The sequence below is a fragment of the Euleptes europaea genome, chromosome 12, assembly GCF_029931775.1.
Source record: "Euleptes europaea isolate rEulEur1 chromosome 12, rEulEur1.hap1, whole genome shotgun sequence".
Taxonomy (NCBI): domain Eukaryota; kingdom Metazoa; phylum Chordata; class Lepidosauria; order Squamata; family Sphaerodactylidae; genus Euleptes; species Euleptes europaea.
The window spans coordinates 24,044,510-24,064,454 of record NC_079323.1 but is presented as its reverse complement, the minus strand read 5'-3'; the positions used below and the strand labels follow the sequence as shown (position 1 = coordinate 24,064,454).

Sequence of the window (19,945 nt, the reverse complement as noted above, 5' to 3'; positions counted from 1 at the left end):
GACCACACTGTTTGTGCATCAGCCTCTCTTTCGCCAAGGTCTGCCCTCTATTGAAACCATAGTGTTTTTGGAGGAATGTGCTAGAGCGTCCTCATCATTTCCGGGGTAAACCCAGAAGTGATGTTAATCGCCTCCCCCTCCAGCGGGCCTGCTCCACCCACCAGCCACCTGGTATCTGGCAATCCTACAGGTCGAAGACAGCTGGGTTGAGGACAGCTGGTCAAGGACACTTGCTCACATGGAAGCTCAATATGTTCATTCCAATGAGAACACACATATCAGGAGTGGGGCTTGCTAGTGTAGTCCCATTCCCTGGATGCTTCTGTTCTTCCACACTGGAATATGTGAAAAGAGCTGCAATGTAACAACTGATGGTACTATTGTCAACCACTCCCAGAGATTCTTTTTCCTTGTTTCTGTTTTTCTTCTCCTGCCTTGTCTTACCCTGGCAAAATGCCTTCCCTTGCTAGCTCACAGAGGATAATGAGTGAGAAAACTACTGTTTAGTGCTTGCGTTTCATCATCTCTCTTTTTTGTAGGACAGTTATCTGAGCTTTTTCTCAATTCCATTGCTCTAATACCACATAAAACCATTAAGGCAGATGAAAGGAGATACGATGCAACTCAACAGTGTGTCAAATTAGAGGAAATGTGTTGGAAGAGATACGGAACATCACATTTCTGAAGAGTAATGGATGATTTTTAGATTTATCACATTATCACTGATAGAAAAAATCCAAGTGATCTGGAGAGATTTATATCGCTTAGTGTTGTATTTTGGGGTTCCCCCCCCCATAGAATGATCATTTCAAAATCAGTCTCACTGTCCCCTCCCTCTTAAGCTTATGAGTGTGTGCATGAGAAAATAATCAACACAACGGCATTTGTTAGAGTGATAGGCATTTGCACATTCATACAGAACAAAGCAAATTTTGAATTAATATAAACCTACTAGATTGACAGTCTTATACGGTGATCTGCTTTCCCATGCAGTATAAGCAGCTTCTTTTGCCACAACAATGAGATTCAATCCCACCAAGAATTAAGGATGCAGTTTTATTTTAAGCACAACTCTTCCATGCCATCTCTTGCTACAGTTCAGGTCACAATCAATATTGTTATAATGTGAATGATCAGAGCTGAATCTACTCTAAAGCTCCTTTAAAAAATCACCAACACTTTCCCCATCCATGTCAATGGAGATTACCAATAGCATTTGTGTGCTACAGACCCTCCAATTTTGGTCACTGACGTTATGGTGAAATACCGGCACTGATGCTATTAAAGATGCTCAAGACCAAATGAGAAAGGTCGAAATGTAATTATCTTTGATGTGGTACAAGAACTGGAAAGGAGCATCCTCTTTCCTTCTCAATTGATATATATCAACTTCCATCCCTGAACTCTTCATAACCCTGCCAACAGGCTTCATGAAAGAGACAGAGACAAGAGTGGACCTTTACAGAAACCAGCAGGGAAGACTACTGAAAAATATATTATGCCTACCATTTAGATGCCACCAAAAATGGTATCTCCATAGTAATTTCTTCCCCTTCCCACTTGCATCATCAAGGAGCCTTGGATATATAACACAGTAGCATCACATAGTCAGTCTTCCCACCTCTTTGTCATGGCAGTGATTATCCTTGGCATAGATAAAGTAACTCACATTGAGGAGTTATGGATACAACAGATGCTCCAGGGTGTTACAGCAAGAAGAAGAAAACTCAACATGGTGATACCACTGCAGCTGTGAAGATGCACAGACATCCACTACTAGCCTGCAGGATGTTCCTGCTAAAGAGGAGTGCTACCCTCTTGAGAAGCTTCCCTTGTCTTATGAAAATACCAATTGCTTCCATCTGATGTTCCTCCTAAGAAGGAACCTCCAATGTTACCTCAAGATTTGGCTTTATACCCGGACTTCCGGTGCTGCTGCTGGGGAGAGCACTCCATTTCCCCAGGCTGTCCTGGGAGAAATCCAAGTTTGCGTTATTTCTGGGGTACATAGATACCCCAATCCGACCCTTGCAAGTGGGTTGGAAAGCAGGAATTCCCTGCAGCCCGCAAACGCGGTTTGACCTCCTAGGTACTCTGAGGGGGCTTTTTAAGCCCCTCGGAGTCCTGGACGCCGGTCCTGCGAGGGCACTAGGGAAGGACATCGCCAAAACGCAACTTAGGCATCAAGCTCCACCCTCCACCACCTTAATACCAACATAAGGACTACATAAAGAAAAGAACCTCACCTCTTGACACCCAAGTGAGTACAAAAGAACTCTTCGTCTACTTACTGGAAACTTGAACAGACGGGGGGCTGATAAGAATATTTCTGGGACCCCCATTCCTCCTTAATCCGAACTGAAAAAGTTTGACCTGAGTTAGCCATCGGGATTAGCGACAGGAGCCTTATCAATCCGATCAGCCTAAACCATAATAAAGAGTCGGAAGGATACCTTTTGATTGACAAGAACTATCACCAATGGGTCCAAGGGAAGGGGAGGGTGATTTTTCTTCCCGATTTTCCGGCGAAGAATATCCTGCCACGTTTGCAGTAAGGGAGCGCCTGGAACGGAAGACCCTCTATAACAACCTATCTATCATCGGAACTAAAATAACAGGAAGTAGTTGTAGGACCGATTACGCGTCGCACTCGAGTTACTTGGAAATCATTCCTGAAGGAACAACCATCGAGAAGAGGCGGTAGAAGGTCCATGGCACTAGCAACTTCCTGTATACTTCCTGATCAGCCCGACCTAGAGCGACCGAAAAAAACTCACTGGTATTTCAAAACTTTAAAACGCAATTCTAGAGCCAATTTTGACTCTTTTCAACCCGAAAAATTATAAGGCTGATGTTTGAATTATTATCTTTTAATTAGAACTTTAAAGGCCCTGTCTGTGCACATGTATTTTACCAGCTTCTTTTGGCTTAATACATAGCCCTGCTCCTATGAAATCAAAGGGAATTTTACAGAATTCAAACATGGAAAAAAAAATACAGGACATGCTTGCTAAACATTCTGAGGCGACAATTAAACAATTAAAACAGATTTCAACACAGATGGCTCAACTGATTTCAATGATGACGACTCTTGACCAATCATCACAGATAGGCAATCAGAAGTTGGATCTGGTTATAGAAGACATAAAAGTCTTGAAAATTCAAACGATGACCACAAATACAGACATACAAGCAATGGACTCTTCTGCCCAAAAAGTCATGGAAGAATACAAGGATACAAAGAAGAAGACAGAAGTTCAAGAAATCAACCAGCCGGCGATAAAGAGATCAGACATACAAGAAATAGACTTTTCATTTAAAAAAGTCATGGAACGACGTGTGGATATAAGGAAGAAGAGAGCAGGTCAAGGAATACAGATTGAAGCCACGATGGAGATGAAGCCCAGAAAGAGTTATTTTTGGATACGTATCCTGTCTGAGGAAATGAGAGAGAATAAAGAAATCCTGTTCCCATACCTGACTGGCCTATTTCAGTTACAGAAGGAAGTATTAGACCATGGTTAAAGGATTGATTTAAACATGATTGCTGGATCCAAAGGCTTTGATAGTGTGGACGGGTGGCATGGCTATTAATGATGTAGTGGAATTAAGATTAAGACATCATTTTGGGAATAAAGGGCTAGAAATTCTTGAGAAAAAAGACTGGATTGTTAAAATGTTTGAAGTGGCAGAAATGGCAAAACTCACAGCTATTCTAAATGAAGAAAATGACGTTCGGTTTCTGGGGGAATGGGAGGCGTGGATGCATTATTGTGAATATGAGTTAAAATTGGGAAGAATGGAAGAATATTTTCTAATCTGATCCAGAGGATTATTTTTGGGTTTTTTATAATGAATAAGCATAATTATATTTACTAACAGATTATGGTTTTTTTTATACAGGATATTGATAGTTTATTAAGATTAGATTAACTACGACGAGATGAACTTTTTATTAAGAGGAAGATAGAGGTGAAGGGGAAGTCAAAATTTTCCATTTCTTTTTTCTTTTCTTTTTTTCTTTATTATATGTTATGGAAATATAACAACTTTAGGTCAGAATTGAAATTTTATATTGTCATAGATGTTGTATAATGCAATGGAAAATTTTTAGTATAAAATCCAATAAAATTTATATATATATATAAAAAAAAAAGATTTGGCTTTATACCCCAAATTCAGTAACAACTGAAGTCCTAGATCAACTCTTTCCATTATGTGCAGTGTAGTTTCTTTAGCACCTCTAGCCTCTCAACAGGACATCTGTGCTGATCAAAATGCCTGGAATTGGATTGTAACTATTTTGCGCATGCACAGTTCTTTGCCATCCCCTCTGTATCTACCTGCCCAAAGCACCGAAGAAGAAGCAGAAAAAGAAGCAGCAGAAGAAGAAGATGACGATGACGACTAATTTTTATGCCCAAAGGTGGGACAATCAGCTTACAAAGTAGGTCTTCTCATTCACAGTGAGGAGCCATTTTGTTGTTTTTTATCTTATATTTCCTGAAGGTGTGCCTCTCCTCAGCTAAGAAAGCCTTGGCCACCTACATTTCATTCCTAGTCTTGTTGCGTTCCCTCCAAAGTAATACACTGAGTCCTCACCCAGTGTATTGAAAGTGAAATTGGCCAAGACTTGGAGGAGGAGATGGAAAAATGTTGCCATCTAATGAATGCCACCAACTGCTTAAGCACAAAAGCCATACATGCAACCTAACTTGGCTGCTTTCAAAAAGGCATTACATGTTGTCCAATCAAGCATTTGCCAACTAGCTTTCACAAACCAATATGGGCAAGGGTCTAACTCCCAATGACTTGCCTCATTCCTCCCAAGACTAAAAAAAGCTGACAATATTTGGGACTGTTCACTGGGGACATCAGACAAATAAACAATGCAATATGATCCAATAAAATATTCCCCTTATATACACAGGAGAAACAGATCAAAGGAGGAAATGCATGACTGTAAAGAGAAAAATAGACAAAACAGTGTAATGCAAATTGTTCTTGAAAAAAAAAACATTTTCACAATCCATGGTCACAAGGGAAAACAGAAGCGAGATAGCAAAAACTTAAATAATATGTCTCTTCCAAGAATACTGCAAACAATGAAAGCATTAGCAATAACTCCAGGAAGTCTTGTGTAATTTAAAGTCAATGAAACTCAGAGCTCCCTAAGCTGCCAAGATTAACTTTCAGAATCTTGAAACAAATAATAGAAAGACTGGGTTGGGTCCAACACGTTTATGAATGGAATGAAAGTTGTTACTACCTTCTCCCAGCTGTCCCCTATGGGATATTTCAGCTGATTCCTCCCTCCTGCTGGCAACCTCCTATGTTGGATGGAATAGCATTCGAGGGGGGGCCTATTTGACCCCCATCATCACCTCTTCAAGGGGCACCTGGTGCAATGGAAAGGCAGCAAAACTAGCCTTCATGAACAGAGTCCATTCATGGAAGCATTAGACCCAACCGATTCTGCTTACCATATATACTCGGGTATAAGCCGACCCGAGTATAAGCCGAGGTGCCTAATTTCACCCCCAAAATGGGGAAAAATTAGGCACCCACGTATAAGCCGAGGGGGAAATGCACCCCCTCCCCCCCGCAGGCTTACCTGACCGGGCACCAGGCACGCAGGCAGGCGGTGGCGGCGGCCCCCTCCCTGCACGCAGGAGGCCCCACAGGGTCAGCTGGCAAGCAGGAGGACCAGTCCTGGTGAGGTGGGGGGGAGAAACCGCCGCCGCCCAGCAGAAGGCAGGGTGGGGTGGGGTGTGGGGTGAAGAAACAGCCGCCGCCGCGCAGAAGGCATGATCTGGTAGGGTGGGGGGGGAGAAGGCGGGACAGCCCGCCCATCAGCTGGCCGGTGGGAGCGCGCTGGGAGAGGGCCCGGCAGGCAAATTGCCGTATTGACCCAAGTATAAGCCAAGGTGAGTTTTTTAAGCCAAAAATCATGGCTAAAAAACTCGGCTTATACTCGAGTATATACGGTAATAACTTACTTTCAATGCAGCATACTATTGTGGATGTACTAGGGAAAGTTCATATTGCTACCAAGGAAATGGAATTCTAGATACTCAGGGTGTTTTCATATGGGTTGAGTGATCGGTAACTATTGGTAAGACCTCAATAATAATTAAGCGGGTTGAACCAGAAAAATGTTCCAAAATGCAAAACACCATTCAAATAAATTATTATTAAAAGTAAGGAAGTGACAATGATTACCTGCAGCATCAGGATGGAAAAGCGTGGGAGAGCTTGTTATTGGACCTTGTTGATGGATGCAGCTTGCTGAAGACCTTTGACTGGCAATCAAAATCCTGCTTTTTGCAGATGGTAGCCTGGAAACTGCCCCCAGGCCCAACTGGGGCTTAAGTATCATGGCAGAGCGATAAAAGCTTGGCGGTACCTCATAGTGGGTATATGGTGGAGGGCAAAACTCTTCTTTCACAGGCCTTTCTCCAACCTAACATGAGAATGCAAGAAATGTTACAACAAAGATAATTCAGAGATCTAAAACATATGAGTCAATCACTGTTTATAAGAATGGAGATAACGTTTCCCAGACTCATTACTAGTTTGGGTTTCATGCAAAGCTGAAAAATAAAGAGATCCCCATAAAAATATGGTGGCCTTCCAGTGCATTCCTAAGCAGTAGGGTTGCCAACCTCCAGGTAGTAATCAAAGTTACAGTTGTTGTCTATACTTAAATAAATCAAACTATTATCTCAAAGTAAATCAAATTGTTATATTTAAGGCATATAACTTGTGGTATGAAATACATTCACATTATCTTCTGTATAATGCAAACATCTCAATAGCATACTGCCATGTACATTATTGTTTTCATAATGTAACATAAATGTACAATCAACTGTACAATCAACTGTAAGGTAGGCTTAAACAAAAATAAAATATAATACAGTTGTGTATTTCTTTCTTGGATTAAGTAGGCTGTTGTCCACTTTGGTTATATGCCACAAGGTATATGCCTTAAATATAACAATTTGATTTACTTTGAGATAATAGTTTGATTTATTTAAGTATAGCCTACAGCTGTAACTTTGATTACTATAACACTCACAGTTGAAATTACTGGTTTGAAAACCTCCAGGTAGTAGCTGGAGATCTCCTGCTATTACATCTGATCTCCAGCTGATAGAGATCAGTTCACTTGTAGAAAATGGCTGCTTTGGAAATTGGACTCTATGGCATTGAAGTCTCTCCCCTCCCCAAACCCTGCCCTCCTCAGGGTCCGCTCCACAAACCTCCCGCCGGTGGTAAAGAGGGACCTGGCAACCCTACTAAGCAGGTCCATTCAGAATCCTACTTAAGTCTTTTTGGTGGGGCTTACTCCCAGGAAAGTGTTCTTAACATTGCACTGTGACTCTAGTTTTCACACCACAATGTGAAACAGCAGCCTTTCACTTTATTTATTTATTTGCTTCGCTTATAACCTGCCTTTTTCTCCCACCCCACCCCCGTGGGGACCCGAAGAGGCTTACATCATTCTCCTGTCCTCCACTTTATCCTCACAATTTCTTTGTTTTGAAATGTCTTCTATTAAGTAGGATATCCAGAAAGGAAACTGAAGCAGTGAAATTAATTATCTTTATTTTTAATTGGAGAATAAACTAAGGAAGCCTGTTGCTCAATGTTTTAAGAAGACAAGAAAACATTTAATGTTAAACATCGGAATAATACTACTGGAGACTGAGATGGTATGATTAACGTAATAAATTTACAGTGATATACAATAATTTATGAATAAATTTCTCAACGTAGACAAAATGAATTAAGCTTTCTGGATATATGTAAACCTGAATACATTTGCAGTTGTCTGAATGATTAATGAATACCTTCCTGCACCATTCTATTCCACCAAGCAATAGAAAAGCAAAGTCCACACAATAAAATACTAACCATGCAAAATGTATAGTCTCAAATTTATATAAAGTAAAACAACTCAGTTGGAGGTGAATTTCCATCCCAGCTGCACTTTTTTTTTGGGCAGAATGCATAGAGAAGCAGTTCTTGAAAAACTCATCTAAATTATAAATAATCCCAGAAATCTGTTTATTTTACTATTGGGGTACTTTGTTACTCCTGCCCAAAATATCTTGGAATAAAAAAATACCCCATAAGTCTTTCCCCTCAAAAAGCACTGACCTAGGAGAACATGTTAAATGCCTGGGATACATCCCCTTCTGATAACTCCATGACCCCTTCTGATAACCTGGATAATATTTACCTCACCACCTCATCATGGAGAAATATGTTCTTGGGGTACAAAATCACCCCCAGTACAAGTAATATTAAAAACTATTAGGATTAGATGTTTTCAGACTCTGGGTATTTAGGCACTCTGAAGCACAATGTCTTCTGCTACCACAAACAGGTTTTTTTGGGAGGAACATTTTTCTACCCCAAGATACACTGGAATTTGATTTCATACATCAATATACCACAAGAACGCAAGTGACAAAGTTTTTTTGTGAGCATATTCCCAGCCATATTTACATTCTAGTGCAGCGCCTACATATGCCCCCCTCCCCATGATCTGTGATGTTGCTTTCAGAATGCTGCTGATTACAGGAATGGGGCACACACGGGGACCCTTCCTCTGAGCATTCATACTGATCAGATGACTCTACTATTGTGCTGAGGCAGGGAGCAGGCCTGCCCCCTCCCTCCCTATGTGGTAACTGAGCATGCAGATGGGTCATCTGCACAGGGGTTTGGTGGAAGGGAATAATTGAAGTAGGCATGCCAAGCTGCTGAATGGGGTGGGGGATCCCCTTCTCCCAACTCTCATTGTTCGCTTCCGCTCAGAGCAGCAGCAGAACAAAAAATTTAAAATCCTGGGATGCTGGCTGTGGCATCACCCCACTTCTGGTAAAAAAAAAAAAAATGGAAGGGACATGGGGTAGCTCTAGGAATCACAGAAACTCTACAGTAAAACAACTGTTTCCAGTGATTCCTAGCATTTCCACTGATTCCTAGAGCTACTCTCTGTCACTTCCATTTTTTATTAGAAGTGATATGATGCTGTAGTGATATCAGGCTCCCCCATATTCTCACCCACAGCCCTCACACCAGTTGCCAGGCAGGAGCCAGCTTAGTAGATGGAATCATAGCATCCAACCCTTGGGAGGGTTTGCCCCCATTATTTCATATGAGATAGGCAACATTATATACAGAGAACATTATCTGGGCCTGACATCTGTATTTTATCTTTGTTTCATGCATAAATGTTCAACCATTAATTCTAGCCTTAAAAAGGTTAATTATATCTAAATAAAGTTAGCGACACTTTTGGGATGTTTCTTTACTCTTTTTTTGGGATGTGTACCAATTTTTTTAGTATTTTTCAGGTTCGGGTTTAATAGACCCAGAAATTTTTGAAAAATCTGAAAAATCCCCAGATAATCGAAAATTTCAGGTTAATAAACCCAAACACGAAAAATATGGTGTAGAGCTGAAAACTGGGCTCAGAGCAAGCCCAACCTTAAGTATTGCATCATCATTGCAGTCGAACTCCGCATGGGGTTCAGCTGTGGTGCTGAAGGAACTGAAGGCGGGGCTTGCTTGGAGTCCCGAGCAAGCCCCCCCTTCAGTTCCTTCGCCACCACAGCTAAACTCAATGCGAAGTTTGACTGCGGTGGTAAAGCAAAACTGAAGGCAGTGTTGGGGGATGGAGGGGGAGGCAATATTTCGCATTATTCGGGACCAGCTTTTTCTGCTCCCTTTTATTGCTGCCATTATTTACAGTATTAAAAAACACACACCAAAATACCGAAATATTCTTAGTCCTACTCTCTGTCACTTCCATATTGGGTGGGGGTGTGTGTTGGTTGGTTCAGCTTTAGCCGAATGCACACCCCTACTCATTTTTATAAATTATCTGAAAGGTCAATCAGCACATTACATTTCGTTAAATTACTAGTCTAGTCCATGAATGAATGAATAAATGAATGGAACTATTTCACTTTGGAAGATCTTTTTGTTTTTCTTTAAATTCATAGCTGCTGGATTCGCTCTAGAAATTCTTTCCAAAAAGTATTCCCAATTAAAAATTCTCTCCAGTTAACATATTTTACCCAGAACTCATCATACACTCTGCATAATCCTGCTGTATCAGATGTGAATGTGGCAACAATAAATTCTTTTTAAAACTAGAAAGGGATTCTGCAAATACAGAGTTAATGCATTTTTAATCAGCTTTGCTTATCTATGCAAGGCTGCATGCATGCTTACTTTTATCTTTTCTAGGTAGTACAGCAAAGAAGTTCATGGAAATAGAAAACGGTTTCTCTAAATTGAAGAATAAATCTTAACTAAACATTTTTTCTTAAAAGGAATAAATATTGTTTAGAAGAAATTTATTTATTTATTTTTACAAAAATCAAACATATAACATTCTGCCTGGGGAAAGATATTTTAAAGAATATTGGATAAATTATTTCTTTTTTCTCTTCATTCCATATGTGTAGTACGTTTATTCAGAATTACGTTTCATAAAATATAAGGATCAGCCAACATTGCCATTTTTGATTCTTTTTTATTTCATATATTGTCTTTGGATTTGGTTCTTCTTGGTTCAACGCAGTCTAGAGAAATTGCCAGATTCAATAGACATTTAGCTTGTTGTGGCAGCTAGGCTGTTCTTTTATCACACTATAATATCTGCCTTGCCTCACAGTGCTAGGGTTGCCAGGTACCCTCTGGCTGGCACCCAGCAGGTGATGGGGGGGGTCTTACAGGGAGGCTTTAGGTAACTACTGACCCATCAGCTTGATGTCTATACCAGGAAAGGGTTTTGAACAAATCATCAAACAGTCAGTCCTTGAGCATTTAGAAAGGATGGATCTGATTACTAAGAGCCAGCATGGGTTTCTCAAGAACAGGTCAGGTTCTCTCCCTCATCATTGGCAATGTGATGACATCACTTCTGGAAGTGACATCATCGCACCAGAAAAGTCAAGACCTAGGCCTCATTTTAAGCTTGGCAAGACCCCTGTCAGCCAGCTGGACAGCGCTGGGGGTGGGGAAGGCCCAAAGCATCAGTAAATAATGTAAACACTTTTTAATACCTGCAGCAGAAATTTAACAGAGTTAGCCTTCATTCATGCGAACATCGCTTCTGCAAACATAAAGATGTGAAACAGAGCACTTTTTAAAAATATAATTTACATGATTGCAGCAGACCCGCTGTCCAGGGCTTTTCTGTAACAGGGGAAGAGAATGAGGCATTACTAGGAATAGGGTGAACCAGCCAGGGAAGATTCCTAAGAGTAGCTATGGGGTGGGGGGTGGGGCTGTGATTGTAGGATCAGTCTCATCGAATACAGCTAATGCTGCTCTTGAGAGAATCCCTCTTCAGTAGCCATGGTGAAATGAATGACCAAAAAATAGTCAATGGTTGTAATATTCTAAAATCAACCCCATTAAAATTATGGGTCATTTTCTTTTCTTTTTTTTAAAGGAAAAGCAGATATAAAAGAAACCAAATTTAAGTAAGTGGGCTATATTAGAAGCATTTTTTTCCTCTACATCTCATGCCAATGTAACACTACATTGTTTAATACACACATTCAATTATCCAAATATCTCATGCACTTTATATTCCACTGGAAAAGCCAGTGGATGAATGCAAAGATCATACATGGCTGTGCCTTACCTCCTGTAGAAACTTTTCACCCATTTGACTGAAATGGTGGCCGGAGGTTTTAATGCCAGACACCACGAGTCCAGAACTGTAAATCCGAGGTTTCTGAAAGTCAGGTTTAAACTTGTCATAGAGAATGTTAGCTGGCTTAATCTCTCCTTCATTTGAGTTATTTGGTTCTTTTATGACTGGCACACCACAAGCAGGGGACCCGTAGGATAATCCAGGTGGGGCAAACGAATGGTCAAGCTGGCTGATAACTTGGGGGTTTCTTCTGATATAAGTGATGATTTTAGGTCTCACGGGCTTGGGCTTGGGGACATCTGGTTTTGTCTCGACATTTTCTTCTGTCTTTTCAATACAGTTTGTTTCCCCATCAGTCTTAGATGGGTGGGGGCCCTTGGAATGTACAAGGATTGGCTTAGGGATGCCGCTATTGCAGGCGGTCTTGTTAGGCACTTTTGGGGATAGGCTTAGCAATTGCGTACCATCAAGGGGAGGCAGGACTGCAGTGGGTGACACTTTGTCAACGTGAAGCACATAAAGATCTTTCAAATTGCCATTGGATAGTGTGGGGTGATTATCAGCATTCACGGTTGCTACAGGACGCAAAGGAGTTGGGGCACATACAAAGGTATCTGTTCTTGCTGATACTTTACAGCTCTCCAGGGGATCATTTGAAACATGTTTCTTAGCAATAAGTGTCCTCTTGCTCTGAACTGAAAAGCCTGTGGTTTCTAAACTGTTGTCCTGGTTGTTGGGATGTTCATCTAACACACTTTCCTCATCAAGCACTTCTGGTTGTTCTAGATCAGAGGTGAGCCCAGCAAAGTATTCACCATTCCCTTTGATTAGCATCCGCTTACTCTCATTATCATTCAAATGTTTGCCATCAGGCGGATTAATGCTACGTACAAAAGACATATGCCCATCAACTGCTTGAAAACCACTTGCATCGGTATCATGCATGTTTTCAATTCTTGTTGGTATCAGTTTGCTACTGGGTTTGTTATCATCAGTAAGACAAAATGCAGCTTCCACCTCCTTTTCAGCTATGTTTTTCTCCCTAACTCGATTCACTGCCTCACTCTCACTATGGATACTTCCTCTTCCTAAGCTAGAATAGTTATTACCACTTAATAATCGGTCACTAGTGGAGTCAACCAACTCATTTAAGTGCGGATCATCATCGTGCAAGTGAAGTGATTTCACTTTGTGCATTTCAGATTCATAATCCTTTTTATTCTGTAGCATAACATTATTTTCTTCCTTTTGACATCTAAGAAACTGAGCCATTACAAACCTGTCCATTTTTTGCTGACACAGACTCTTAGGCTGTGAAGACAGAGGACTCTTCAACTCTGGTTTCCCTCTCTTATCACCCTCATGAGCTAATTGTGCTTCTGATCTACTCCAAATATCATTGGACTTAACAGTTAAATGTTGATCTACATGGGAAAGATGCGATGTGCTTTGTTTGTTAAATTTTGGTGCACTGTCCTCATTCGTTTGTGTTGCAGAGACATTTATTTTCTTCGTTTCCGAGGTAGATTTAGAATAAAGTACAATATTTCCATCTGAAGCCATACCTAAAAAATGGTCCATTGATGCTTTTTGAGATGTCTCAGTATCTCCAGTCAGATGATGTGAAGTGTCGATGGAATCCAGAGATGCAGAAAGCAAACGCTTACCTGATACACGGCCAACAAATTCTCTTCCAAAAGCTTCTGTTTTAGCTGCAAGTTTCCTTGACCTCCCCAAGGAAAGACGCTTTATCCCTTCAGGCTCAATCCTTCTGGGCATTCTGTCCTTTGAAACATGCTGGATGAGATCAGCATCACTTTTTGAAAGAACCACTGAAAAGGTATCATTTGTGTTAATCCTCAAATTGGACAAACTATGTCCCCGGCTAATAGGGACTATCTTTGATGTGTCCTTAGCCCCATCAGCTCTATAATCCTTATGTGGTTCCCTGTTAGTGGTTGTGGGCAACCTAAACTCTGACACAGCTGTAGTACCCTGAAGTCTGTTCTGTTCTGAATCAAGTTGCATGTTATTTTCTGATTCACCAGTGTTCAAGCATTGAGTTTCTCCTGCCAAATCATTGGTCCCCACCTCCCTTCCAGAAGTTCTAGCCTCTGATGTGAATTGATTGGCATTTGTGTCTGCGACAGTCATTGTGTTTTCATTGTTATTTTTCATCTCATTTCTATTGTCCTGTATTAGATTGTAGCATGACTTTTTTGGAACCAGTGGTGTACTCATTTTCAAATTTCAGATGATAGTTCTTGCGGATGGCAAAACTTTCTTCGATTACATTAGCCCTTAAGCATGCTTCTCTGAAAAGTTGAAGTTACACACTGGTCAGCAGGAGATTCCTTGGCAAACCAATCATTACTCTGGTAAGTCACATCCTTCTGCCAATTCAGTCACCATTAGGATAGCTTGTGGATTGAGGACAGCCAAACAAAATTAACAAACGTGAAATATGTCCATTAGAGTCCTTCTCAATGCAAGACAGCCCATTGTACCTAAAGGAAAAGAAACATGATGTTATGCCAATTTCTGTATTGAAAATTATGTATCAAGACAACTCAGGGTTTATTGAGCATTTTTGACAACCACATAGTGTTTGAGATCTATGGCCTTACAAAATATATATTTCCACACCACCATGTATCCACCAAGCTTTATTTTTTCTGTGGGACAGTGACCTCTGGTGAATCTATCCAGATGAATGGATTCCAAAAGACTGAGGGTAATGTCATACACAAAAAAGTGTGAGCTGGAAAGTCCCTTGTCCAACTACACAATTACAATTACTGTAGTCTAAGATAATTGAAATCTCCTGTTTAGGGTAATACTGTATAGGATAGCTCTGCAAATCTTACCTCAGCCATGAACTCATTAGGTAGCCTCAGAAAAGGTCTTATTCTCACAGCCTCAAACCCTTACTGCAACATGCAATAATATTCTATCCCTTACCTGCAATATGCAATAACATTCTATCCTACAGTGTTTCTGGAAACATGATGGAGATAATAGATGCACACCATTCTGAACACCCAAAGGTGAATGCCCAGCATGGTGCCATGGTTCGAGTAGGAACGCCAGCCTCCAGGTGGGGCCTGGGGATCCCCTGGAATTACAGCTAATCATCAGACTACAGAGATCAGTTCCCCTGGAGAAAATGGATGCTTTGGAGGGTGGACTCTATGGCATTGTACCCTACTGAGGCCCCTGTCCTTCCCAGGCTCCACCTCCAAATCACTAGGAGTTTCCCAACCAGGAGCTGGCAACCCTACCCCCCCACTGGTGGCAATGGGGACCTGGCAACCCTAGATTCAATTGTTAAGCTAGGGTCTGGTTTGAATCCCCCACTCTGCCATGGAAACTTGATGGCTGACCTTGTACGAGTCATTCTGTCTCAGCCTAACATAACTCATAGGGTTGTTGTGAGAACCTAATGGAAGTGAGGGAAATGTTGTATGCCACTTTGAGCTTCTTGAGGGAAGAGTGGGATAAAAATGTACTAAATACATAAACACACATGTGAGGATGATTATTTGGGCCCCATGGCTCCTAGATAAAAATGACAGTTTGCTAGCCTCAGAGAACTCCAAGATCAAAGAAGCCAAGCTATCTCCATTAAGCTCATAAATCCTCCAGCTGTTCCATGCTGGTGTAAAAGGGCTCCAAGTTCAGGGTACCCTGGGATGAGAACTGGAATCAATTCCATCTGTAGAATAATGCTAATAGAAAAAGGAATAAAATATAGAAAGTTGATTCCAAAGCCTCAGAAGATATCTCTTCTTTCAGGAAGGCAAGGCATATCTGTCCAATGCCATGCACATATAGAGAGAAAGAAATTAAAATTAATATCATCAACATTAAAAATTAGTGGATCGGCTTCATAAACCTGAAGTTAGCTTTATTCTTCAAAAGAGATAATTTATTTCAGCGGAAGTACAACTGCCAAAGATTATCTTCTCAATAGTTGTATGTGATCTTTTTATTCTTGCTGGTATTGTTTAAAATACAATCTGTAAAGGTTCTTTCTCTCTCCTTTTGAAAGCAAACCAACAAAATGTTTTTCATGCATTTTGCTGGCAAGATGGGATAGGTCCATGAGGAAAGAATTCCTTGCTGAGTACTAGAGCTCCCAGCATTTCCTTGCTTTAAAAGCATGGGATGATTTATGTGTCTTCATAGATAGCATGAACTGCAATAACTGAACTGTAGTTTGTGTGCTTCGTTTAAACAGCACGTAGCCTGCGGGGATGGAGGAGTGACATCCCACTTTAGAAAGATGTGGAAACTTTAAAAAATAGTTATAAAATGAAAGAATAAAGATACCATTGAAAACATGTTCTGTGTGTATCCTTAGAGGATACATCATGGAGGGGAGGGGACAGCTGGTGAGTTATTTTCTAGCACTGGTAGTTTCCCATTTCTGTGAAAAAGACAACTCATATGCAGCCCAATCCTCTGTATGTTTGCTTCGAATCCCTATTGAACTCAATGAGACTTACACCCAGGCAAGTGTGTTGAAAATTATGGGTATAATTTTACTGAGCGGTTTGCACAAATGCTAAAGTTTAGAATATTGTCAAAGGCTTTCACGGTCAGAGTTAATCGGTTCTTGTAGGTTATCCGGGCTGTGTGACCGTGGTCTTGGTATTTTCTTTCCTGACGTTTCGCCAGCAGCTGTGGCCGGCATCTTCGGAGGAGTCACACTGAAGGACAGTGTCTCTCAGTGTCAAGTGTGTAGGAAGAGTAATATATAGTCAAGAAAGGGGTTGGGTTTGAGCTGAATCATTGTCCTGCAAAAAGTATCAAAGGTAATGTGCTAATCATTGTCCTGTAAGTATCAAGATAATGTGCTCATTAGCACATTATCTTCCCAGGGTTGTTGTAAGTATGAACTGTAAGGGAGGAAAATGATGCAAGCTGCTTTGGGTCCCCACTGAGGAGAAAGATGAAATACAAATTAAGTAAATAAATACATTAATTAAGGCAGCACTGTAGCTCTCCTGAATAATTCTTCCTTGCACAGTTCCTCCTTATGGCATATGAACGAAGTGAAAGCTTTCCTAACAACTTCAGGGAGGCTATTCCCTGTGGACCTGCAAGAAACTTGTGGGAGCAGCTATCCCATTTCCCCACCTGTGCTTCCCTCTCCCCCTACTTCTCTCAGTCTCTCACTCTTTCTCCCTCCTGACACCCCATTTCTTACTCTCTATCTCCTCCATGCCTGTCACTTTCTTTCTCTTTCTGCCCCCAACCCATCATTCTTTCTCTCTCTTTGTGCCCCCCTCCTGATCTCCCACCTGCTCCCCCCCCAACAATAGCAGTGGCAGCTGTGGCTGAGCTCTTGTCATCTGGAGATCAGTTGTAAGTCCTGCTGATCTCCAGCTAGGGTTGCCAGGTCCCTCTTCGCCACCAGCAGGAGGTTTTGGGGGCAGAGCCTGAGGAGGGTGGGGTTTGGGGTAGGGGAGGGACTTCAATGCCATAGAGTCCAATTGCCAAAGCAGCCATTTTCTCCAGGTGAACTGATCTCTACTGGCTGGAGATCAGTTGTAATAGCAGGAGATGTCCAGCTAGTACCTGGAAGTTGGCAACCCTATCTCCAGCCCTCACCTGGAGGTTGGAAACCTTATTTCCCATGGAGTTCCCTAAACCCTGCCTTCCTCAGACTTCACCACAAAATCACCAGGAATTTCCCAACTTGGAGCTGGCAACCAAGCCAGACCTGGCCCCAGTGATTCCTTCCTCAAAGGCCAAAATAGGCCTGGAAAGGGCTCTGCCCCCACCACTGCCTTTTACTGGCACAACCAAGCCTGGAATCTGTGGTTGCCTAGCAATGGACACTGAGGTAATCCATTGCTTAAAGCTATAGGTCCTCCATTTATCATTTTCAACTTTTTAAAACTCCCCAATTTATTTTGTTAGGTTTCAGATTTTTCTGCATACCTGCATACCTGCATACCTGGCCCTTATCAGGTTTGTAGAAAGACCTGTCTTGCCCATTCACGGCTCCAGTCACCAGATTTAAGTATCCAAAGCTTTGGCCGACTTCGCTATTAGAATATAAAATAGGAACAGCCTAGGGTCGCCAACCTCCAAGTGGGCCTGGAATTACATCTGCAAAGATCAGTTGCTCTGGAGAAAATTGAGAGCCAGCATGGTATAGTGATTAAGAGCAGTGGACTTTAATCTGGAGAACTTGGTTTGTTTACCGGCTCCTACACATGAAGCCTGCTGGGTGACCTTGTGCTAGTCACAGTTCTCTCCAAACTCTCTCAGCTGCTCCTACCTCACAAGGTGTCTGTTGTGAGGAGGAGAAAGGAAGGTGATTGTAAGCTGCTTTGAGACTTCTAAAAGGTAGAGAAAATTGGGATATAAAAAACAACTCTTCTTCTTGTTTTAGAGTACCCTGCATGAACTGCATGCATTTCTAGAACCTTCCCCAGAATCGTGAGTGACAGATCTTTGTGACACGTGAACAGGGGTTTCTTAGTGGAGAAATGCCTTAACTCAGAAATGTACATGGTTTGCATATAGATAGGCCACAATTCAATCTCTGATATTTCCAGTAAAAAGGATATCAGGTACCGAACAAGGTAGGGGAGGGACAATACAAGAGGAACCCAAATAAAAATTGATGGAGGAAAATGTGTCCTACTCAGACAAACTATTTCCTTTCATTAACTGAAATGACTTTCCTCACTGGAAGATTCTGAGGTGCCAACATCGATTCAAACAATAAAGATCAGTTCAGAAGACTAAAGGAAAGAATTAGACGATAAAGTCAGGTTATTTGACTCAAACCAAAACAATGTTGAATTCCAATTATGCCTTCATTTTCCCTCTCTCTTTCAGATAGCATTTCAGCAGTTAAATTTCCAGGCAAAGTACCTTTAAAATCCTTTAACAAAGAATAAGTGATGTAAAGATTTTAAAGAAAAATAAATAATAGTGCATTGCTATAATTTGTAGTCAGGATGTTTATCTGTGCTGATGGGCATTTTATGTGCTCCTGAATTCTTATAAAAATCTATCTAGGGTTTTAATTGCTTCCTCTGTAGTACATACATATCTAATCTTGTCTGAGCTTTCATCTTTCCCCCCTTCCTATCTTACTTTGCAGTGTTTTATTCCCAGCACAAGTAAAGCAAAAGTCTTTTATCTTACCCTTGGGGAAAGTATCAAGCCCTACCTTGGGGTAATGTGTATCTCCCACTTCCCTTCTATTTGTTAATTGGAGTCTACCATTCAGCTTTAGGTTTGAAAACTGAGGAGGGGGATTTAACAGGTGTTTTCATAGGAAGTTGGGTGGTTCTCATCACAGAGCTAATCTGACTGGTAAGCTTTGCATGGACCGAAAGTTAATAAACACATTTAATAAACACATACGGTGAATTAGCATGAAATGTCTTTTGCAACTTATACGCTGAAGACAAAAAATTAGCATTTGATTAATTAAATGGCTCTATTTAAACTTTAAAAGTAGTAGAGATGCTTCAGAGAGAGAGAAATGGAGAAACCCTGGAGACATAACAACTTTAGGCTGCTCTATGTTCTTTTTAAAAAAATCATTTTTAAATCATACAAATGGATAGTTTAATCTGTTCTAGAAATATGAGAGCAGTATTTTATTGCTTCATGTATTTGAATATTGAAGCTGCCTTATTAGAGAGCCATCGTGGTTAAGTGATTAAGAGTGGCAGACTCTTATCTGGAGAACCGTGTTTCATTCCCCGCTCCTCCATATGCAGAAGAAGAGTTGGTTTTTATATGCCAACTTTCTCTACCACTTAAGGAAGAATCAAGCTGGCTTACAATCCCCTTCCCTTCCCCCCCCCACAACAGACATCCTGTGAGGTAGGTGGGACTGAGAGAGCTGTAAGAGAGCGGTGACTAGCCCAAGGTCACCCAGCTAGCTTCATGTGAAAGAGTGGGGAATCAAACCCAGTTCTCCAGATTAGAGTCCACTGCTCTTAACCACTACACCGGCCTGTTGGGTGACCTTGGGCTAGTCACAGTTCCCTCAGAACTGTCTCAGCCTCACCTATCTCACAAGGTGCCTGTTATGGGGGTGGGTGGAAGGTGATTGTAAGCCACTTTGAGACTCCATTCGATAGAGAAAAGTGGGATATAAAAACCAACTCTCCTCTTCTTCCACCTCTTCCTGTCCCTCTTCTTCTTCTTGCCCAGAGCATTCAATGGCTCTCTGAAATCACAGGCAAAGGTCTTACTATCTAGGAAACTTTGACAAGA

General features: G+C 41.3%; 1 protein-coding gene across 1 annotated transcript in view; it reads right to left on the bottom strand.

Moving 5' to 3' along the window:
* MTUS2 (microtubule associated scaffold protein 2) overlaps positions 1-13,941 on the bottom strand; it is a 200,520-nt gene extending 186,579 nt beyond the window's left edge. The window contains exons 1-2 of the mRNA XM_056858098.1: positions 11,678-13,941; positions 6,223-6,463 (exon numbers count right to left, since the gene is read on the bottom strand). Coding sequence (XP_056714076.1) covers positions 6,223-6,463; positions 11,678-13,930 — 2,494 coding nt within the window. The 5' untranslated portion in view covers positions 13,931-13,941. The remainder of the gene's footprint in view (positions 1-6,222; positions 6,464-11,677) is intronic.
* Positions 13,942-19,945: the final 6,004 nt, after the last annotated feature.